Source organism: Crotalus tigris, unplaced genomic scaffold, assembly GCF_016545835.1.
Source record: "Crotalus tigris isolate CLP2741 ecotype Arizona unplaced genomic scaffold, ASM1654583v1 scf7180000017774.6281472, whole genome shotgun sequence".
In the NCBI taxonomy this organism is placed as follows: Eukaryota; Metazoa; Chordata; class Lepidosauria; order Squamata; family Viperidae; genus Crotalus; species Crotalus tigris.
This window is the reverse complement of record NW_024096625.1, coordinates 5,465,171-5,488,820: the sequence shown is the minus strand read 5'-3', so window position 1 is coordinate 5,488,820 and position 23,650 is coordinate 5,465,171. Positions and strand designations below refer to the sequence as shown.

The 23,650-nt window shown below is 37.1% G+C and overlaps 2 protein-coding genes across 7 annotated transcripts in view; one reads left to right on the top strand and one right to left on the bottom strand.

Annotated features, from left to right (window-relative positions):
• Positions 1–1,802: 1,802 nt before the first annotated feature.
• On the top strand, positions 1,803–10,940 carry MALSU1 (mitochondrial assembly of ribosomal large subunit 1). The gene is made up of 4 exons (XM_039342113.1): positions 1,803–2,192; positions 2,810–2,988; positions 5,385–5,466; positions 10,059–10,940. The coding sequence occupies exons 1-4, from the start codon at positions 1,910–1,912 to the stop codon at positions 10,214–10,216; spliced, it is 702 nt and encodes a 233-aa protein (XP_039198047.1). The 5' UTR covers positions 1,803–1,909; the 3' UTR covers positions 10,217–10,940.
• Positions 10,941–17,332: 6,392 nt separating this feature from the next.
• The window catches only part of IGF2BP3 (insulin like growth factor 2 mRNA binding protein 3), an 84,118-nt gene continuing 77,800 nt past the window's right edge, over positions 17,333–23,650 (bottom strand). For all 6 annotated transcript variants that reach the window (XM_039342108.1, XM_039342107.1, XM_039342109.1 and 3 more), the window contains 4 exons: positions 22,232–22,306; positions 21,074–21,205; positions 19,114–19,227; positions 17,333–18,359 (listed from right to left, as the gene is read on the bottom strand). In XM_039342108.1, the coding sequence (XP_039198042.1) occupies positions 18,258–18,359; positions 19,114–19,227; positions 21,074–21,205; positions 22,232–22,306 (423 nt within the window). In that variant the 3' untranslated portion in view covers positions 17,333–18,257. The remainder of the gene's footprint in view (positions 18,360–19,113; positions 19,228–21,073; positions 21,206–22,231; positions 22,307–23,650) is intronic.

Here is a 23,650-nt window from a genome sequence, read left to right as displayed (position 1 = left end):
ATCTATCTATTCATCTGTGACTATCCAACACTTTCCCCAATAAAATACAGTATTATCTTAGTCAATGCTTTTTTTGTTAAAAAAAAAAAAAGGTGCTGGAACTCACACACATCATACAACCCGCCTGGCTTACCCTACAAGGTTCCATCCAAAAAAGGTGCCAGAACTCCATTCTGGGCATTCTATGACAAAAAAAGCCCTGATCTTAGTATGATGTTGTCCTGCACTATTTTATGATCTGGCTTGAACAGCAGGTTAAGCCATTTACAAACCCAATGATTGGATTCACAGATCTCATCAAACAAGTGCGCAAAGGAATGCACTTTTACTCAGGTGAATCCTAGCACAAAAGAATACTTGCTATTCCGGTTTATACTAGACATATTAGAAAACATAATACAGGTAGTCCTCAATTTACAACAGTTTGTTTAGTGACTACTCAAAATTACAATGGCACTGAAAAAAAAATGACATGAGAATTTTTCATACTTATGAAAGGCCACGTGATCAAAATTCAAATGCTTGGCAACTGATTCATATGTATGACAGTTGCAGGGTGCTGAGGTCATGAGATCACAATTGGCAGTCTTCTGACAAGCAAAGTCAATGGGGAAGCCAGATTCACTTAACAACTGCGTTACTAATTTAACAACTGAAGAGATTCACTTAATCGTGGCAAAAAATGTTGTAAAATGGGGCAAAACTCACTTAACAAATGTCTCACTTAGCAACAAAAATGTTGGGCTTAATTGTGGTCATACGTTGAGAACGACCTGTAACTTATTTGTTTGGCATGAAAAATGGCGCTCATACTGTTGATCTGTATAGATAATATGGATCTTTCAATAAGCACAGTGCTTGGTGTCCAAACTTTGACTCAGGAAGAAAGATATATTTTATTTTGATTTTCAGCTATGTTCAGGATGGGGCTCATGTGACTTTGTATTCGAAGTGGACCTTTTGTGAGCAATATAGAACTTCATGGCATGCATGGATCTGAAGCAAGGGGATTTTTCCTTTGACAGACATGAATTATATGTGGAGAATGATGCACATATGTTAATATTTGTATCACTTCTCCATACATGAATGAGCATGCAAGAGGATTTGGTCCTGCCTACCTCAAAAGCCAAACCCCCTTCACTGACAACCCCAGACTTTTAACATCTCACCCCTTGGGGTCAAAAGAATTAGCAAGCACCCACTACTGATCTAGAGTTCTGATCTGGAATAAATGACTTGTCTACACGCATAAGCTGTGCAGATTTTGCTACATTTATTTTGTACATTTGTAAATAAACACAACTCTTGCAAATCAGTGAATTTCAAAAAGAAAGCTAAGGCTGGACAAATGCTATGGATTATCAGAGATTGGTATTGAAAATGTGAAGGTATCTCTTATCCTACAGAATTCCAAAAGAATAATTTAAAAATTCTAACGTTATGTAGCACTTGGAAGCAGCTGATGCACCTATCCAGGCTTCCATCTTAAACTGTAATTTCACCTTCCTTTCTGAAACATATGACATTCCAATGATCAAAAATCATCAGAGTCGATAACAGCAAAGTTGGCTCCCAGGAACAAATTCACTACGAAGGCTGCAATGTATCGGCTGCAAATGCAAAGATGACCAATAGACGGCAGTAAAGGGATTGTCTTGGTCTTTGTGAAGCCCAGATATACTGGCCCTGAATTTAATAAAATACTCCGAAGCCCTTTCCATCCTTAACCAAACAGCGCCTGCGCCAGCAGTCCTGCCTATCACGTGAGAAACACAGCCAATCCCTAAAAGCTATTGAATATACACCCTCCAATTAGGGAGGAGAGGGAGTTTCCTAGCTAGATTCCCCTTTGGGACCGTTTTGTTGCCCCTTTAGGATTTTTTCCCCTGTGGAATCGCAAGGTGCCATGTGGCGAGGAGGCCTCTGTCTGCGGCTGTTGCAGACTCTGAAGTCTCCGGGAAGCGTTGCTGCGACCGGAAGCGCCAAAGATGCCCAAGGATGGGTTGATGCCATGACCCGAAGGGCCGCAGCGGCTTCCGTCTTTCCTTCGTGGATGTCCCGGGTAGGATTACGAACGTTTAGCACCGTAGGGAAATCTGAGCTGTGGGATAGAGAAGAAGGCGCCGGAGCGGAGTTTCAAAACTTGCAAGAAGCGGATAGAGATGGGCAGGAATCGAGCATCAGTTCAGGTATCGATGGAGCTGGGAGTCGTTCGGTGAAGAAATGTCGCAGCCAAGTCGACCTTGCGTTCCGTTTAGTGGCAAGGCTTTAATAGCCTCACTGTACGGCAGAGGCAGCTGGCTTGACGATTAGGCAACCGATATATTTATTTTCTCCTCACGGCTCTGGGAGAGGTAAATCAGTGGAAATATAACTATTTTGCGCGATAACGGCGGTCCTGACTTGTAGTTAAACCGACAGATCCTTAAATCCTGATGATCAGCCCAGAGAATACTTTATGTGTACAAAGGTGGAAAAGGTGGCTTGCAGAGGGCAGGGTCACTGGGTAATAACAACACAGAGATGGTGCTGCCAATCATTAAGTGGAAACAGGAGCGGTAGACATGTAGGCATCTACCTGAGGTCAGTTCCACTCCTGCCAATACTGGATGACAACAAATTATGATTTTACATGCCTTTGTAGTTTTTAGAAAATTGGATGTTCATTCTAGGTGTAACAAAGGAAACTGTGGAGAGAGAGGTCAAGAACTGCTTCTTCTACCTGTTCAGTTCTAGTTCAAGATCTTTCACCTCTTACCTTTCTGCATAATTTACATTTTAATCATTTAAGCATTGTCTCTTTCAGATCCTGTTCCTTCAGTATTCAGCATTGATGATATGATATCACTTATGAGACAAGAAAATGCCAAAGATATTTGTGTTATCAATTTGCCTCCAGAAATAAAATACAGCAATTATTTTATAATTTCCAGTGGATCTTCTACAAGACATCTTCATGCCATGGCACAATATTTGGTAAAAATGGTACGGCATTTTTATTCTTTTAGAGATATGGAAGGATTTTTACAAGCTACAATTAAATGACCAGTTAAAGGATGGAGAGAGGTAGATACTGCAATATGAGTGCTGACTATATTGAAGCAGATAGTATTTCTAAGCTGCAACTAAAGAAGGATTAGCTTTGACAGCTTGGGAAATAAAGCCTGTCATATGAATGTTTATAAATATTAAGTATAATGCAGAATTTTTTTTCAGCAGCTACATGTTTCATATTTACAGAAACGGCTTTGATTTTTTACTGCATTTCTACAATAGCAAGGTCTTTTTTGTGGTATAAGCCAATATGTACCCTGCCTCATAATTTAAGACAGGTGTAGCTCTAGACAGCTGGTAATGCAGCCCCCGCAAGAACTCTCCCAGAGGAAGTTTAATATTTATATACGGTACATTAACTATATTATATATCTTATGTGTGGTCCAAGACAATTCCTCAATGTGGCCCAAGTGAGTCAAAAGTTGGACGTGCCTGAATTAAGATATCTTCCTAATGTAACAATGTATGTTATTGTGTGGTGGTGATTATCATTTGCTGAATTTTAAAAGATATTTCATATTAATTGGCAGCATATTTCACCTGTATAACTAATATCAAATTCAGTAAGTTTTAAGAAATGCAGAAACATAGTGTTAATTGTGGCCAACTCCACATGTTGAAAATAGCAATGCATGAAGATATTTAACTCAAAATCAAGTTTGAATATTTTGCTAATATATTATTAAATCCAGATTAAATCAAACTTCAAATAGAAACATTGTTATCAGTGTGCCCTGAGTATTCATGATTAAAAAATCTCATTGATTTGGATCAGGGCTTTCGTCTAGAGCAGGGGTAGGTAACCTTGGCTCTTTTATGACTTGTGGACTTCAACTCCCAGAATTCCTGAGCCAGCCATGCTGAGGGGAAAGGGAGAGGTTTCCAAGCTGAGCCATGCTGGCTCAGGAATTCTGGGAGTTGAAGTCCACGAGTCATAAAAGAGCCAAGGTTGCCTACACCTGGTCTAGGGCTAGAAAATTGTGGCATTCAATCAACCTTTTCATATTACATTGTAACTAAAATGCATCCTTTCAGGGAGGATGTTTAGTGCAGTGGTTAAGGCACCAGACTAGAATGTTGTAGTTGTAGTTGTAGTTCCATCTTAGGCCTAAAGCCAACTGTGACAGTAGGCAGTCACACATTCTCAATCCTGTGAAGGAGGCAATGACAAACAATTTCCAAAATCTTGCCATAAAGGAATTGCAGGGACTTGTCCAGTCAGTTGCTAGGAGTAAGTATTGACTTGAAGGTACTAAAAGACAAAGAAAAGCAAATCCTACCTTCCTAGGATGTGACACTTGTTAAAGAAGTTGGACTTTACATAGTAATCCTATGCTCACTGGGATAGAAGTTTTATTTAATCAGTAGGGCCTATTTCTACATAACGAGATATAAATGCAGGATCAACTGAACAGTTTAAATGCTTGTAGAAGATCTATATTCTGTTAAAAAGGATCTCATTGTGGCAATGATTCATTAGAATTTTCAGTCAGTAAGCCTGGAGCTGGAAAATCATTTAGATCCTCAGTATCCTTACCTACCAGCATTGATGAATCCCACTCTGCAGAGGCGTTACTGATTATCCATACATGAATTTGCTAATTCATAAGAGCAAATTCTCTGGCTAGGTTTACTCCAGTTTTATTTATTGTAAACATACGGTGAAACCTATTGACCAGTCATGTGATGACTTCATCATAGGGCTTTCAGTTGAGATAATTGAGCCATTGTCTAAAGAGTTAGACGAAGGTCTTGTTGGAGGGGGAAATATCTGTGATATTTATTTATTTATTATTTATTTATTATTTGTAATCTACTATTCCAGTCTTCCAGTCTTTCTAATCAACCATAGCCACTTCTTGTAAGGACAATTTTTTAGTGTTTAAGTAATAAGATTAGTAATAGTCCTCTACTTGTTATGTTCTCAAACATTCTTCCATCTACCTACAGTAAATACTCTCAATTTTACTAACTGACTGCCTGTATTATAGTTGGGAGAACTAAAATTAGTTTTATGAGATAAAATGCTTGGAGTTCCAGCTTCGTTTTATATTTTGTTATCAGCATACAGTGCTTCTGCTGTAAACATCTTATCACAGTTAAACCACAGCTGATATTGATGCTGTGTGCTTCAATTAAGAAACTTCCCATCCAATATTTATAAAATAAACCTTAAAATTATCGCATAGAGCTTGCATACGTGCAGCCTGCTGTATCACAATCTCGCCAGAAATCCCAACAGTTTAAATGAACTCTATTAATTGTTAATATACACAAAGATATTCACAGGAAATAATCTATATCTTTATTTGTACTTGTCTTCCAGTACAAGCATAAGAAGAACGATACTGATCCTCATGTTGTGATAGAAGGAAAAGAGACTGATGACTGGCTATGCATTGATTTTGGTAAATATTGTTATTACTGGTAAAGTAGAGATTGCAAGTGATTTTATTCACATTCATTCATTCATTTCTACCCAACTCAAATCAACTGATTCTGGGTGAAGACAGTAATAAAATAAAAGAATGTAATTATTCTAAGTTAATTATTTAACAATGTTTTTATTGTTGTAATTGTTTTAAAACAATAAAAACATTCACAACTTAAAAAATACAAACAGCAGCTATGATGATTAACCAGCTAATAGTAAAGCCAAGCAGCAGATCCTTAATCCATTCTGAGCTTCATGCCCAGATACACAGCCAAGTTTTTAAAGTTTTGCAGAAAACCAACAGGGTTGGGGCCTTTCTAATCTCTGAGTGCAAAATATTCCAGAAGGCAGAGGCTACAGCAGGAAAGGCCTTCTTCTGGCTCCCACCAATTGACATTCTTTGGCTGATGGGATCAGCATACCCAATCTGTTGGATCGGATTGGATGGGCACAAAATCTCTTGGAAAAAGACAATCCCTCGGGGTAACTCTGTCCCAAGCCATGTAGGGATTTAAAGGTGACAATCAGCACCTTGTATTGCACCTGGAAATACACCCGCAGCCAGTACAGCTCATAGTAATGTTACATGTGCCAACACCATTTATTACCTGTACAGCTGCATTGTGCACCAGTTGAAGTTTCTAAACGTTCTTCAAGAGCAGCCCCATGTAGAGCACATCACAGTAATCTAAACAAGAGGTTACCAGGGCATGAATGAGCAGGGCCTCCTGGTCCAGGAATGGGTGCAACCTGAATGTGTGCAAATGCTTTCCTAGTCACAGCTGCAATCTGCTCTTCAAAGAGCTGCGAGTCTAGGAGGACTCTCAGATTGCTTACAGGATCTGTCTGGGCTGGTGTCACCCCATCCAGAACTAAAGATGGAAGAACCTTGTCACCGGAAGGTCCAAATGCCCACAACCATTCCATTTTGCTAGGGTTGGCACGGAGCCTGTTTCCCCTATCTAGACCCAAATAGCCTCCAGACACAGCACAGCAGCATTCAAGGGGCATGGAACAAAGATATAAACCTAGGTGCCTTCCACATGTTGATGATATCTCACCTAAACCACCTTACCCAGTGGCTTCATGCAAATGTTTAATAAGAGAGGAGGGATAACTGAGCCCTGAAGCACCCCACAAAATAGAGGCTACAGCCTTGATCTCCTGCTTATCAACACTGACTGAAACTGACCCTGGGGGAAGGAGGAGAACTAGCACAATGTAGTCTCACCCCCAATTCCTGGAGCTAGTCCAGAAGGATACCATGATCAATGATATATGCCACTGACAGATCAAGAAGAGCCAAGATAGTTAACACTACCTCTGTCCCTCTCCCACCTAAGGTCATCCATGAATGTGATCAGTGTCATCTCAGTCCCAAACCCTGGCCTGAAAGAGTTCTAGATAATCTGCTTTATCCAAGGTTCTCTGCAGCAGCCACATGACCATTCTTTCCATTATTTTCCCTAAGGAGGGAAGATTAGATATTGGGTGAAACTGCCCAGCTTATTGGGTTGAGCAGTGGTCCTTTGAAAAGGGGTACTACCACCTCTAAGAGCTGGTGGGACCACTCTTTCAAGGAGGAATTAATTACCCCCCCCCCCAATCCTACATATACTCTTTAATAAAATGAAAAGCATGTGAATTTAATACAAAAATAGCTATACTAGCAGCTGAAAGAACCTTGGGCTCAAACTTCCCAGGGCAACTGGCAGGACATAGCCCCCATCTCTTCCACAGATCCTACTTTAATTATGAAAAGGAAATATGTGTGACTTTGTCCGCTACATGCATCATATTCCTCGCAGTGACTTGTTAGGTGAATTTTGGTATTCCCTCCAAGTCATTCAAACAGGGCCACTGAGCAATTATTGGCAGACGCAATAAGGGCAGAGAAATAATTATACTTCTTCACTCTTATCACCACATGGTAGGCCTTAATAGCAGTTCTAGCTTATGTCCGGTCATCTTCTCTTCTTGTTTTTTTTTTGCCAAAAGTGCTCTAATTGTCAGTCTATTTAAGATCACTCGATTCCATCATGTACATTGGAGAGCATCGGGAATCCTGGGTACAGTGTAGAGCAGTGGTGGCAAGCCTATGGCACATGTGCCAGAGGTGGCACTTAGAGCCCTCTCTGTGGGCATGCACGTCGTCACCCTAGCCCCACCCCCCCATGGCCCCCTTACCAGCAGCCCCCCCCCAGAGTCGCCCCGAGCGCAGCCCACGCGGAACAGTACAGCCAAGGACATAGCAGCCAGGCAGCAAGGACAAGACTCCGCCCTTGTGCCCCATCACACGCAGTTGATGCTGTGGGGCACGGGTGAACGGAGCTACTGGGCCGCCTGGGCAGTCTGCGGCGGGTTATGAGGTGGTGGGTGGCCCTGCAGGAGGCGGGATGGGGTGGGGCCAGGTTTGGGGCACTCGGTTCGCCATCACTGGTGTAGAGGTTACTTAGGCACAGTCTGATCTACTCTTTGCTGTTCAATGCAACCACTGATGTTCTCAGTTGAACAAAAAAATCAGGTTACATGTGATTGAGTTTACAAACTGAGAATGCTTCACCTCCCAGAGATTTTGTACTTCTACTCCATTCTTATTTTCCATCATTTACCTCACTTCCAGTGTTTCAGACTTATGCTTTGGAAACCATTATACAGGGTTTCAAAGGGTATGGGTTGCCCATGCTTGCCATAATGACAAACTACATTTGAGTTTGCATACTAGCATATTACCTTTGAACTCAGAGATTGATTGACCCAAGACATATATGTGAAGTAATTTCTTGCAATGTGGATTCAGAGGTGTGATTATTGATCAAAAACCTCTTTCTGCTTAATGTAATTTGCAACATAATTGGTCACAGGTTTCAATTTTCTTTCAAATGACTGAATCATTTCTCATCAAGTATTATAATTAACATAAAATTAATGAAATCCCTTGAAATAATGGATAACATTTTTATATTAAACTTCCCAATCTATTACGAAAATCTGAAATTATAAAAAAACCATCTTGTGATTTTAATAGTCCTCTTGGAACTGCTTGCGATTTCAGGTATTTTTGATTTACTTTGAATGTCATCAGGAACTCATCATAATTATAATCCATAGATTATACTTCCCCCTAAAATGATTTGGTACTAATTATAGCCCTTCTGGATTTTGTTGAGTGGTTCCAATTACTATCTCTAATCCACTATCTATGTATTAATTGATTTACTTAGCAGTTTTTACAAAAATTGACAAATCAATCTGATAATTTTGTGACTGCTGCTGCTGCTTTATTGCTTATGTGAACAGAACATAAATTGTTGTTAGCTGTCTGGTTTATTGCAGAGATGTGGACATGGATATGGATTTAAAAGCTTCTTTGCCATCAGTTGAATGCCTACATGTATTTGCACATAAATGCACAGACAATTTTAAACCAGGATTCATCTGAAAAGGCAATTGTTTCTTCTAATAGATTTTGGGATGATTTCTGGATTCTAATAAAAAAAATTGATCATGTGAATAACCTGCTCTACTCTTAATAAAAACCTTGTTTTAATCTTCAAGTGACAACCAAACAAGATTCTCCTGGTTCTTGTATACAAGCCTGTCACACGAGCCTCTATAAATCTGTCACTTAGTACAGTGGTGCTTAAGTTTGTGAATACTTTTGAATTTTCATAAATATGACCTAAAATGTAATTTGTTTTCCACACAAAACATTTTTATGTATTTATTGAGGAAAATTATTCAAAGCTACATATTTATGACTGCAGTTGGGAATTTTTATTTATGTTGTAATAATCGTGGATTGAGGCACTCATATGACGAGACCCAATTTTTTACGCCAGTTGTTACGTGAATAAATCCGAATCCAATATTTTGCTGTAAACTGGCAAAAAAAAGGGGCTACAAATTGCAGTTACATGAAGTGAGACACTGCAGTCAGTCATAAATGTGAGCCAGTTACCAAACTGAAAACTTGGCTAGATGGCTGTGGAGGGGAGAGGGGCCACATTTTACAATAGTCAGAATTGCTTTATAGGCTGTTGTAAATTTCAGCAGTGGTTAAATGGTCAGTTATGAGGACTACCTTTATTAGTGTGTGGCAAAACAGAAGACAGCAAAGGTCAGCTGTGGGCGGAGATACTTGGCAGAGTTCAGGGGGGGGGGAGAACTAGGTGGGTGAAGCATGGTGGGGCAGAGAAAGCATGAGATCCTCCTGTAATGATGGTTCTGTCCTGGTCTAACAGCTGTAATTGGTACTACTAGAACTTTCATTTCTAAGAGATACAGTTGTGCGATGTTTTATCTAGCAAGTGCATTGCTTAGTGATAGGAAGTTCCAGTCCCAATTGTGGTTGTAAATCAAGGTTATACTTGCTCTAATATGGTCTGACTTTTAAGATCATGAAACCTAATTTAACATGACTGGCACATATAGAAGCTCCAGGGTTTACCATTCCTGCTTACTTGGACTGCCACATTATGGAAGGCATTTAACCTGAGGTGGGTAAGAAGAGTCTGATGTACTAATCTCATTCTTCACTTACTGTGCTGCCCCATCTTCTTGCAGGCAACATCGTAGTCCATTTCATGTTGCCAGAGACACGAGAAATCTACGAGTTGGAAAAGTTGTGGACACTCCGCTCTCATGATGATCAGTTGACACAGATGGTTCCAGAATCTTTACCTGATGACTTTGTGTTTGAGCTAGATTCGAAACAGCAGTGATTCAACCTCATATCAAAGGATCAGAAAGAACTTTGCCCAGTGGCTCGCAGTGGTCCACTTGAGTCACTGAGCCAATTCTTGGGAAGATAAAGACTAAATGAAGCACATCAAGTGTCAGCATTAGGCAGTATTGATAAGTACAGGTAGTCCTTGACTTAGAACCATTCATTTAGTGACAAACGGAACTTTGAAAAGTGACTTACAACTGTTTTTCACAACTGTTGCAGCATCCCCATGGTCACAGGAACAAAATTTGAATGCGTGGCAATTCATTTGGGTTTGACGGTTGCAATGTCCCAGGATCATGTGATCATCTTTTGCAACCTTCTGACAAGCAAAGTTAATGGGGAAGCCAGATTCACGTAAAAACCCTGTTACTAACTTAACTACTGCAGTGATTCCCTTAACAACAGCAGCAGGAAAGGTCATAACATGGAGCAAGATTTACTTAACTGTCTCACTTAGCAACAGAAATTTTGGACTCAGTTGTGGTTCATTAAGTAGAAGGCTACCTATATAGAACTTATCAATGGGAAGTCAGTAATGGCCCGTGGGAAAGACATTGGCTCTTGTTGGAACGGCAAAGCTTTTGACATGTGGATAATAGCTATTTGAAATAATTCCTGTCGACATTTGGGTCTTTTGGATAGTGGCTTGTTGTGACATTGACTGCAGTGCTACCTATGTCATCAGTCGAATAAAGTTTTTTTGAAATGTTTTTAAATTATTCTCATAACTTTATTTTGGTGTATTTTTTTCTAATGTCTGCTGTTAGTTACCCCATAAAATTTGATAGGTTCCAATAATAAAAACTCAGTATAGAGAGAATTTACTTTGAACTGGTATCATGTTGAAATTCAAGGTAAAATGGTTGCAGATGTAATGGTTTACTCAGTTTGATGCAAGACGTAATGAGGATAGAAGGCAGCCATGGCATTAATATCAACTAGATTTTCCACAAAATAATCTTGATTTTTAAATTATCTCTAATTTTCCTCAAATAATTGGCAATAGGATACTATTCCATCAAATTGAAAAATTGCATTTAAGAGTGATTTTGAATTAACTGCTTCTTTTCCCTATTCAAATGACAAACAGGGCTTCAGCAGAAATCTTTGCAGAGCTATCAGAAGATGTTTACGTTCTTAATGTAGGCAAGAAAAACCAATGCACAGGTATAATATGGTTCCTGGCTCAATAGTAGTAACTATAAGAGGAATCTTGGAGACCCAGTGGACAGTCACTTACATATGAGCCAGCAGTGTGCTACAGCTGTTAAAGAAGCCAATGCAGTCCTAAGCTGCATTAACGGTTAGAATCAAGATCATGTGAATGTTAATGCCACTATATACTGCCTTGGTAAGACTACACTTGGAATACTGCATCCAGTTTTGGTCACCATATTATAAAAAAGATGTTGAGACTCTGGAAAGAGTACAGAAAAAAGCAACAAAGATGAATAGGGATTGGAGGCTAGAACAAAGAACAGTTGCTGGAATTGGGTATAGTTTAATGACAAGGAGGACTAGTAAGAATGACATGATAGCAGTGTCCCAATATCTAAGGGGCTGCCATAAAGAGGGAGTCAAGCTATTTTCCAAAACACCTGAAGGCAGGGCAAGAAGCAATTGATGGAAACTAATCCAAGAGAGAAGCAACCTGGAACTAAAGAAAAAATTCCTGGCAGTTAGAACAATTGTTCAGTGGAACAACCTGCCTCCAGAAGTTGTGTCTACTGCAACACTGGGAGGTTTTAGGAGTTTGGACAACCATTTGTCTGAAAGTTTATCCTGCCTGAGCAGGAAGTTGGATTAGAAGACCTCCAAGGTCCCTTCCAGCTCTGATATTCTGTTATAGCATTTAAATTGACCCTAAATTTTTAATTATGTGAAAACTAAATCTGATAATCATAGGAAATTATTTTTAGACTTTGCTTTGGAGTGAACATATCAGGGCTTACACTAGCCCAATCACCATACACAAAACTAAAAAGCTTAGTTAACAATCTTTTAGCTATTACCACCATTCACATATGCTGAAAAACCTTTACATTAATTTACAAGCTGTGTTCATGCAACAGAATAATTACAAGGATGTAAGCAAAGTTGTATTTTAACTCCCTTTCATTTTAATTTTTGCACCAATGCTGTGGCAACAAGATTTTAAAAATTAGAAGATCTCTATCCAAACCTGACTTGTAGACTATTGTACTACTCCTACATTATGTAATGTAAGTAGGCTTATTATAAGTACCCCTTTGTTCAGCATCATCACAACTCTGAATGGTTGCTAAATGAGCAGATGTTAAATGAGAAATACCTGTAAGAATAAAGTCAAACAAATTCAGGCCCTCTATACTTGGGAATTGTTTTCCATGCCACTGGCTTATGGAGCCCCAAATTCAATCACCAAGAGATCAGAAGTATATCCACAATCTGGTTGGTTTTTTAAATTTGTTTTTGCATAGAAGGTAATTATATGGTGGACTAAAAATGTTCTGATTTCAAAATAATGTCACAAACATTTTATGACTCCCAAATGTGTGCATATAATTTAAAACCATTTGAAGTTGTTCAGTCAGGCTTCTTAAGGAACTTGTTTTTGTTTTTTATTGTTTCTCACTCAGTCTTTTAGGCTGAGGCTGGAATAGTTACAATTTAAATCTGTACCAAACACTCATTAGCTACTGGTTCAAGCTAATCTTTAACCAAAAATATCTGGCTTTTTTTAAAAAAAAGACAAATTTTAGACTTCCTTACAAAAACTGCTTAGTGTCATCGTAAAGAATTGTGGAGTTTCTCTCATGTATGGATTCCAATTGAATTTCATCAGGCTAAGGTATTTTCATGAGAGCCAATTATTGCCTAGAAAGCAATCCCATCCAGGTGCCACTATATATTATTCCACTCAATGCAGAAAAAAATAGTGCACTTACCCATTATCAGTACATTATTACTCTTAAAAAACATTGGAAGAGCTTTTATGTTTACCTGCTATAATGCCCTCCCACCATTTTGAAGAGAAGACTCTGAAACCTAGCAATTCTGCCCTTGCGATGAGGGGAAAATTGAAACTTTGGGACTTGTGGTTATGCTGCCATTTTAATAGGGCCCTCCAAGATACATATATTTTCCTCTTCATAAAACAATACCTATGTAGGACATAGACTGGATTATCTTATCTGCTGCTAGGAAACCAGAACATGGGGATTTCAGGCAGTGTTCCCCAGTTCAGAATTCAAGCTATGACTGAATGCAAATGACTTTTGCCCAGAAGCGATACTGAATCCGAAGTTACCATATTCGGTAATTCATTTTTTTTTTCTTTCTAAAAAATATCATTCCAAATAATTCTAGATTTTACAGGTTGTCCTCCCTGAGCAACAATTTGGACTGGCAACTCAACAAAATTTGGTAATTGAAACCAGGTAGTTATGATCTTACTTTACCATTCCTTTGTTTCACAGGCCTACTTAGATCATAAAAGCAAAGACAGGGCATAAAATTATTTTTTATCACTGGTCATAATTGTGGTCACTAAATAAGGCAGACATTAAATAAGAAAAATCTGTATTATCTTGTTCTAGTTGGTTGGATTACAGTTGTAATAATCCCAATCAAATCCTAATTACAGCAGATACGACCTTTTCAAATTAGCCTAGTTTTAAATTATTATGTCTAGTATGTTTATGTATTTATAATCAGTTACTACTTTAACTATGATATTTTACTATAGATTTTAATTATATTTTTTTCTCTAGTATTGTATATTTTGTAATTCTATTCCAGTAGTTTATCTTATTAATATTATATTTTACTTCTTTGCATTTTTTTTAAAGTATGTTTTATGCTGGTCTATGACTGAAATAAAAACAAACATACTAAATCAAATGGAGCTACCTTGATGTCAATTAATACTGCAACTTACAAAATGATATAAAATGTTATAACATTCAAAATATTAAAGATCTTTGAAAACTGATCAGAAGATCAGAATCAGAAGTTAGTAACTACAATATAAAGTATCAGCAATGATGTCTGCTTTTATGGATAAATTATGCCTAAAATATGCTAATGAAGGAATGACAGAAGTGGAATAAATTTTATCTGAAACAGGAGATACAGAATGTGGAACTATAAATGACAGGCCAAGCGGCTGATTTGGAAAAGGATGCTTTATTACAGGGATCCCCAATCCTCGATCTGTGGCATGGCAGCAATCAGGTTGTGCAAAAAGCAAAGCCCCATCTGTGGGATGCAGGCAGCTTGCAAAACCATGCCCCCTCCGGTCCATGGAAAAACCTCTTTCCATAGAACCGGTCCCTGGTTCCCCAAAAGTTGGGGGCCGCTGCTTTACTGGACATACAAGAGTTTGTTAAAATCTTGAAAAAATGTATGTGCTGGGATAAAGAAGAATTGAAAAGAAATAAAATCCCATTTTGTCAACATTTGACTGAATTAAAGATTGTTAGAAGGAATGTAAACTTGGTTTATTTGATCAAGATAAAAATAAGGCATTTTGTTGCAATGATTGCTGACACCAAAATTGAAAAGTTGATTTCTGTTTAACCTTATAGGGGATGAAGATATTTAAAAATTTGTTTATACTTCTTGTGATGAAGTTTAAAGTCACTCCTTTATATATCTTTCTTTTTATTACATTCTTTTATCTTCATTCTAGAAAGGAAAAAGCTCTTTTTCTAATTTTATAAGTTTGTATTGGTTTATACTACTATAATTCTTAATAAAATTATATTTGAAAAATGCTTATATATACATAAACTAATGCTTACAAATAAATTTCACTCTGAAATCATGATCAGTATTTAAATTTAATAATAAACATAAAATTCAGAGCTATTTTTACAACCAACTGCTTTAGATCAAACAAATTGCTCGACTTCTGCTTTATCGTCACTGCAAACTATTTTGTCCTTTCTCAGAAAATTAGTCTCACAAGGTTTAGTTAACAAAACTACCCAATACTATTTATATGTTTGATAGAGTTATACTCAAAGATGTACACAAAACAGCCTGCCAGTCTCCTGTAATTATTGGAAACTGTAAGAGAACTCATCTATTACCAGTATTAAATTTTCCAAAATAAATCTTTAGGCATGAAGGCAAATTTATCCCATAATTTTACAATATGAATATTGAATCATGAGAGTTCACTTATACTACATTATCAATTTCAGTTCATTGTCTTCTTGATGAAGCAAATTTCAGAATCTTGCAGCTGTGTCTTGTGTGTATTTAGAATCATAGTTATTAGTACAGCCTCTTCTTTAGGCATCTTATACATAAGATTAATATGAAATATATCTGAACTACAAGTCTGTGAATTGCCATGTTAATTATTCTTTTCAGGCAAGGATTTCCATTTCAGCCCAATGAATCAATACATTTTTTTAAAAAAATGGACATAAACTCATAAGATTTCCACCATTTTTTCAGTTTTTTTTTAACCCCTCACTCTTGCCAAATAAAACAAAGACACATTTGTCTTATAGTAGGAGTTAAACTCTTTATTCCATTCAGAGGCATCTGGCAAGTGAAGCTGCATAGGGGGCACATTACAGAGAAGAAATGATCAATACTTTATTGAACACTGAAATCATTTAAAGAATCACTTCCTAGCTATATGAAATACTCCATGTTGCCATATCTCAACTGAAACTAAAAGACATGATTTTACCACACTAAACTACAAATTTAAAGAAAAATGACAATATTTATGTCAACAGGTGTAAATGTAGCACTTATTTTGTAAAATAAAGCTATTAAGGAAAACAATCATATCAATCTTTGCCAAAATTAATACTGGACTCAAGATTTTAAAAAATCATTATGTCCATCTCTTACTTCAGTTCATTATAAGTTCATTATAAGAAAAAAAATCTCCTAAAGTTTAGGTAAAGTATTGTTCCCATTCCAAACCCCCAAGAAACTTGTTTTTCTTTCTTTCTGCTAAACTACAACATATACTTGTATTTTTAAGCCAATTAATAAAGAAAAATGCAGTAAAATAAAAGAAACTTTCCCTCCAAAAAAGTTATCTAATCTGTATAACCATAATCTTTGGGCAAATGATCTATTCTATGTAGAAATGCCTCTATTTTCTTATCAATCTAAGAGGTAGATCAACAAAATGGTGAAACAAACTGTTTTTGCTAATTGTGCCCCTCCAAACAGTGCAGCATAGCAGTCCCAATCTTCTCATGCACAGAAATATTACAAACAAAAGGGTCCGAGGTAATAGCATGGCTCGTGCACCCAGAGAGGCATGCACACGCACAGCAGTCTTTATGCACCATGTGTTGCCACATTGTTAAACTGAGGTAGACTGAAGTTTGTGTAGAAACTTGAATGCATATTACCACAATCACAATTCAAATTACATTCTGAAATTAAAGAAAAAATTAAATTTTTCTGTGATCCCTGCTTTTTAGTACATATTTTTTAGTTTGTGGTTGTTGCAGAATGTGCATAAATGCTGCTGTAACTTGTTTGTAAGCCAAGCTTGAGGTTGTATGAATTTATTTTTGTTTTTTTTTAAAAAAACCCTTCGAAGTGGCTTAGCGTGGCCTTTAATAGAGGATGTGTAAACTTAGCCTTTCATTACCTTTAAATGGGATCATCAAAGTATGTTGATCTCACCTCCCTCACCAACACCCAATACAATAACTGAAAAGAGTATGAAGCAATTGCTGGAAAGCAGAGAACCCATGCCTCCAAACTGCTCTAATTGATCAAGCATATTATCAAACTCAAGATGAAGCTTGCTCTTTGAATCAGAACATACAAATGGGCTGCAAATCTTTTAGTATTAGTAGGCAGAGAGTGATGGTCAAAGGCACAAAGGGTTCATGCATTCAATCAAGTAATACAAGGAAAAAAAAAAGTCCAGTTCTAACAGATTTTCTAATGTTTACTCAGAAGTCCCAGCCTCTTGCCATCACTTCCTTGTTCTGTTCCCAACAAAGTACCATCAATGTTTTTCATCCCATCTTAACAGAAAAATAATGGCATTGCTGCAATGAGTATATTGGCATTTGTTTAGGTTATAATCTGAACATTCACTGATTCCCTACCCCAACCCCACCCGCCCCAAAAATGATTGTGTTGACACCCTCATATATAATCTGGAACTAATTTTTTTCCATCTCACTCCTGTCAGCCAACAATTAGAAGTTACCCACAACACTTGTTCCATCACAATAAATTCTGCAGTGCTCCTAGACTGTTGGCTGATCAAATTTATCATTTTTTAAAAAAATAAAATGCTCAAAAACTATTAGCTTTATAAAGTATACAAAATACAAAAAAAGCAAAAAAAAGGCAAAAAAAGGAATAATTTCTTATTTGAGGTATTAAATGCCTGAGGTAGTTTAGTAAAATGCATATTCATCTTTTTATGCCTGGCCAACATCACTGAAACCTCTTAGTTTATACATGGCAGTATTGTATATAAATGCAGCCAAAGGGTTTTTTAAAAAGCCACTTGGTTAACATTGGGAATAACACTTAACCTCTTTGTTAATGCCCTTGATCTAAACTCCAGTCCCATCCCCAAATCAAACCTTTTCATTATCTTTGCTTCTTTTACAAGTGGAATAGAAGAGCAATGCCTTTACTTTTTAAACCAATGAACTCAAAAGAGAAAGCTTCATTAAATCAATGCCTAATACTGCTGGGGAATAGTAAGAACCATGAAAGAAAACTAGCAAGTTTATGTTAAACTGTGAGAATAGAACAAAAGGGAAGTGAAGGGGGCCTTAGTTTAAAGCTGAGTTTCAAAAGTAAGAGAGCCTAAAGAATACATTCTCAGAGACAGTATGCCAACTGCGCCTGGTTCTCAAACAAATTGGCTTGGTGAAATTTTTGTATATCATTCCAACAGGTGCCCATAACCTGTCCATTACAGTTTAGTCTCTCTCTCTTTCTCTCTCTCTCTCTCTTTCTCTCTCTCTCTTTCTCTGTCTGTCTCTCTCTCTCTCTTTGGTTTGGCATCTGTCTCTGAAGGGTCTTTTACTAAACCTTTATTTTCGTCTCTGCTGAGGCTGTCCACTTGGTGCTGTTTTCTGTTGTTGTTGTTGTCTTCTTACCTGAGCCAGTATTTCCTGAATTTTTCGTTGGGCAAGCTATGTGACAGAGAAGAATTGCCATTAGAGAATTTCATGCTTTTTCCTCCAACTGCTATCCCGTTTCTTAAATACATTTGAAACTGTGCACAACCCAGAGCACATCTGTGTCTGAAATATTTCATCAGGAATGACTGCAATTACAGTCACAATTCTTTAACCCATTTTTTTTGATAAGTAGAAATCAGTAAATAAAAAAGAAGCAAACTAAATAAGAAAATTTGTACACCACCACATTGCCAATGTGGGCCTATGCTAGACAAAACAGGGGAGAGCAAGAAAGATTTTTGTGATTTAAAAATAACCCAAATAGTAAGCCATCGGCATTTACACAGAAATCACTAGTTTTAAAAAAAAAAACCTTTTCTCAAAGGTACTTCAAAATGAAATATAAAAGTTAGTGTACAGGTAATCCTCAATTTACAACCATTTATTTAACAACAATTTGAAGTTATCATGGCTTTGGAAAAAGTGATGAGTCATCCTTAAAGTTATAACCACTGCACTATCTCCACAGTCATGTAATTGTAATTTGGGCACTTTAGATTGCAGTCATGTGGATCCAGTCATGTAATGACTTGGTTAATGACTGTGTCACTTGGTGATCAAAATTCTGGTCCCAATTGCAGTTGTAAGTCAAGAACTACCTGTAACAGATAAATTCAGTGGGAAATGCCATGTGCCTTTTGAGATTGCAATTATTAAACAATGAAAAAGTCAAAGAATTCTATTTCAGACAGAAACTTCCACCAACCTGGCATGCATAGAAATGACCAGTAATTTTCACAACCACCTGATCATTTTCATCTGGTGTCTGATCACGAGGAACAACAACTTCTGCACTTGTTAAATTCTGAAGCTCATTTACCTGTTAAAAAATTGTAAAATTGCATTGGCTTTTCAAATCTTGTAACTGAGACTTATTCTATGTGGGTGTACTCAAGAAAAAATTTGTTCAAATATAAATTATATTAAAATAGTTAGCATAATTATTCCCAGTGTATGCAACTATTTATGTTTTACTAGAAATTATTTTTGAGAGGATAGTGTCTAAATGAGTATTTTTATGAGAGACTATTTTTATTTTTTTTAAAGTAAAACAGTAAAAAATGTGTGCTAGCAGGTGAAGAAAGAAAGGGAAGGAAATCAGATTTGTGGGTTTAAGAAGAGAGGGGAATAGGAGGAGAAAGAAAAGATGTAAAAAATGCGGAAGTAAAAGGATTTGTAAGAAAGGTGACTCAGTATAGATTGTAGATAGCATACAACAAAGTAAAAGAACCATATAAACAAAGCAGAATAATACCATCATTAAAATTCCATAGTTATTCCCAGAAGAATGAAAATAATTGTGTTGTTGTAATACTTTTATGAATTGTCAGGAGGGAACAAGGTTCTTAAATCCCCCCACAGTATAGGATGTTCCAAAGTACAGAGTTAAAAAAGAGAAAAGGTTCATCTGGAGATCCCAAGGTGACCTCAGGCTGTAAGGAGCTGGACAAGGCAAGACAGAGCAACTGCCCAACTAATTTTCTTACTTCCTTCACACTTTCCTGATGGGGCTGCATTCCATATGAAGGAGGAGGTCGGTCTGTAACTTGTGAGTCTTTCTGGACTATGCCTCCTTCAGCAAATGGAGCTTTGGCTGGTATTCCTGTGGTAGCCCTTTTCAGAGCAGGAAGCTTTAGTTATGGTCAAGCACTTCTTGACCATATTTTGAATTAGGAGTACTTCAACCTACTTTATTAAGGGCTGCACTAGAGGATTACAGTCAGCCCGATTACAATGGGAATTGGGACTAGAATTTCGGTCATTAATTATGAAATTTTGGTCAATAATTTTGCCAGTCTGACATAAGCTATGGGGGGGGGGGGAAGGGAAATGGAGAAACAGAAAGCAACCTTCCTACATCTGGAGTCATCCTAAGGCCAAGGACCTGGGAATGGAATGTATCACCACTCCACCTATCCATCTGTTGCAGGGATAGTTACCAAAACATCTTCAAATGTGAGTGGACGATGGAGAGATTGTGTGTGTGTGTGTGTGTGTGTGTGTGTGTGTGTGTGTGTGTGTGTGTGTCAAAAAAGGGAAAGTTATCTAGGGAATCTTCGCATGTGAACTCTTAATTCTGTCTTTGCTTACTGTAAACACTTGGCTTTAAGTAAAAGTAATCTTTTCGCTACAAATGGAGTCGAAAGTGTTTCTTTCCTAAAGGACCAAGCTGGGCCAGGTCTGACAGTTGTGGTCATAAAACATGACATCACATGTCTCTGCTTAACAACAGCAATCCCTACAGTCTCTGTTGCCACTGTTAAGTAAATACCTCCTCACAACTTCTTCCTGGTTTCCAACAACCAGAGTTAGTGGAAAAGCCATGAGGAAGTTGCAAGTCCCAGGGGGACTGCAAGCAGGCCCGCAGTAAGGAAAGTGGCTTGCAGTGGCTGCTGCCCAGCAAGAGAGGGTGTGTAAGTGGCCAGGTGGAAATATGACAAGGTTTGGGGGGGGATGTGCAGAAAAGAGAGACTTACCCAATTTATGACCTTCTCTGCTGGCTTCCCTCGTTTCAGTTTGTGGGCAAGGAAAATTGCAAATCACAATCATGTGATAATGCATTTGGGAGAGGAGAGTCTCAAAGAATCTGTTCCTTGGCCTCAAATCAGAAATTTTTGTTTTATAAGATAATCTGGCAAAATATTTTTTCATGTTCTAATACTTGCCGTTTTGCCACCTTTGCCAATAACTCTACCAGCAGCATAGGATGGCACTTTTATGTGAGCTTCAAGTTTCACTTCTTCTTTAGGTCCAAAGAAATTTTCTTCCTTAAGTTTCCCATAGATTCTCCCTTGGGCCTTTAAGTAAAAAAAACAAAACCCAGTCAATATTATCAAACACTAAATTTCAGAACATAGTACACAAAAGATGAAGACTGTGATCTTTTTCACCATTCCATCTTTTTCATTTTCTTCTGTCAAAATAACATAAAAACAGCAGAAATAAATCCCAAGCTTTAAGAGGTCTTAAACAATTTTTTTCCTCATCAACTAGCTCAAGGATATTAGAATATGATTTCCTAGAAGGATTATGGAACATTGGAGCTGATTTTCCAGAGATTAATCTGCAAGCAGCCAGTGGCACAATGATCAATAGAGTGTGCCTCTCAAAAAAATTTTAAAATCACCTTTTGGGAAGATATAATATCCGATTTGAATTCTGCAACAAAAAATGCCCAGTAATAAATATTATTACAAGTTGGCCATAAGTGAAGAAATATGGGTACATTTTGCTTCATGCACAACATATCCAAACTTTAATTCCAAGCCAGTTTGAAATGTAGAAAGTCCTTCATATCTTACTATTGTATTAAAGACTTTATATGCCCTTTATTTAACAGTCAAACTGTACAATTTTGGCACTAGTGTCATTTTTTTAATGGAATTTAGTTTTCCAATTTTCTTCAACATTTATACCTTTAAAAATCACAATGGCAGTTTTAGTTTACTGGGCAGCATTTTTGTATTTATAAACAGCTTAGTAGTATCTGATTATCTAATTCAAGCAGAATGTTGAAACTGTTCAAAAATGTAGCAGTGCACAGCTTTTTGGCTATTCAAAATGCTATAGTGACAGCTACCCATTGTTTCTCTAACCCAAGTGTAGGAAAACATCTCAGCAGATGAGAGCCATTCTGATGGCCAAGGGCCATAGAGAGTTTTCTTCCCATGATCTAGAAATGAAATCACATTTTTGCTGATTTGTCACAAATGTTAAGTTGATGATTGGGAGGGTACTGCAAAACAGGGGACTAAGGTAACAAATTATTTGCATATCTCTGCTGTGCAAACACACAAAGAGTATTAGAAACTTTAAAATGATACCTTGAATTGTGCCTCAGGTGGTCCAGTAATTATCACCATTCTCAGTTTGGCATCTGGTCCTTCAGGAGGTGCTATCTAGAACATAAGTGATATATTTAAGAGATCATTAGATCCTCTTCCATTCCCTGGACTCTAATCAAATCAATCAATGTTTATTATGAGATTAGCAGTACAAATAAAAGCATTAAAACAATAATAGTAAAAACAAAAATAAAAGACACAATAATATATTACAATTGGTGGTGGATTATCAGTGAGCAGTTAGAGTCTGCTTAATTCTGTATACAGCATAACAGAATTTGGCCACGTTCAGAGAAACTAATTTTTGTTGATCTGACAACAGTAGTTGCATGTTAAGAGTATTTCCTGGATATTTTATCAGGTGAGCTGTTATAAACTGAATTTATGAATCCTTATAGAAGATACAATCTAGCAGGACGTGAGCTATAGCTTCAATGGCCCTTTGTCCAGAGGGGCAGTTTCAGCTCATATGGTATTTTTTTCTATCCGCTGTCCAAAACTGCGGTGGAAAAATGCATTGCAGCATGCTAAAGTTAATGGCCTTCAGATTTTTGGGATGGTTATTGTTGCTTTAAAGGAGAATGAAATCATTTTTTTAAAAAGAATATACTCATATTAATTCTAAAACACATTGGTTAAACATCTTTTCATGAGAGTAGGCATCCAGATAAGATTCAGTGGTGAATTAGATGTCCCCAAACAAGAGTGATCTGGTTGTGGCAATGAATGGCAGCCAGCAGGGATTTCTGAGTGGTAAAGTTGTTCCAGATGAAAGAAAAATTATCAGGTTATCCAACTGCCCTCTGGACTGCTGCTTCTCATGACGAGATGGAAGGTTTTCTTGAGAATAGAGTGGCAGAAGGTGAAGGAAGAAACAGTGTGCTTCCATACACAAGGCACAGCCTTTTAAAGGATTCCAAACCCTCAAACCTTCAGTTTTAAATACAATCAATTGAAGCCTTTGAAAACAGTGGAACGAAGAAAACTCTGTGACTCTTAGAATTTTATTTCTGAATTACAGAAACTAAAGCAAAAATGAAATAATAATTTTAAAAGATTTTAAAACAGCAAAGAGCTTTACAAGATTTTGATTAAGAAAGTTATAAAAAAAGGACTGTACAAATTTGAAAATTAGCATTTTGGAAAAAGTACTTTTGGTGCTATTTGGAATTAAACAAACAAACCTTATCTTCAATACCAAAGGAAAAAAAACAATTGGCAGAATTTATAAAACAAGGAAAGGTGAAAGCAGGAAAAAAGGAGATACCTGCTTTTTATTCTTATCTTTATAATTGATTTACTTTTATATTATAAAAATTATATTTATATTATAAATAAAAAATAGCAACCATTGGAAAAGCTGCAAGGCTTGATGAAGCATTGATAGAAAAGGAATTA

Bases quoted from the DNA above. Each gene is read 5' to 3' on its own strand.
- MALSU1 (XM_039342113.1), top strand. From the start codon at position 1,910: ATGTGGCGAGGAGGCCTCTGTCTGCGGCTGTTGCAGACTCTGAAGTCT. The intron at 2,989-5,384 runs GTACGGCATTTT...CTTGTCTTCCAG, and splicing joins CACAATATTTGGTAAAAATG to TACAAGCATAAGAAGAACGA. The intron at 5,467-10,058 runs GTAAATATTGTT...ATCTTCTTGCAG, and splicing joins CTGGCTATGCATTGATTTTG to GCAACATCGTAGTCCATTTC.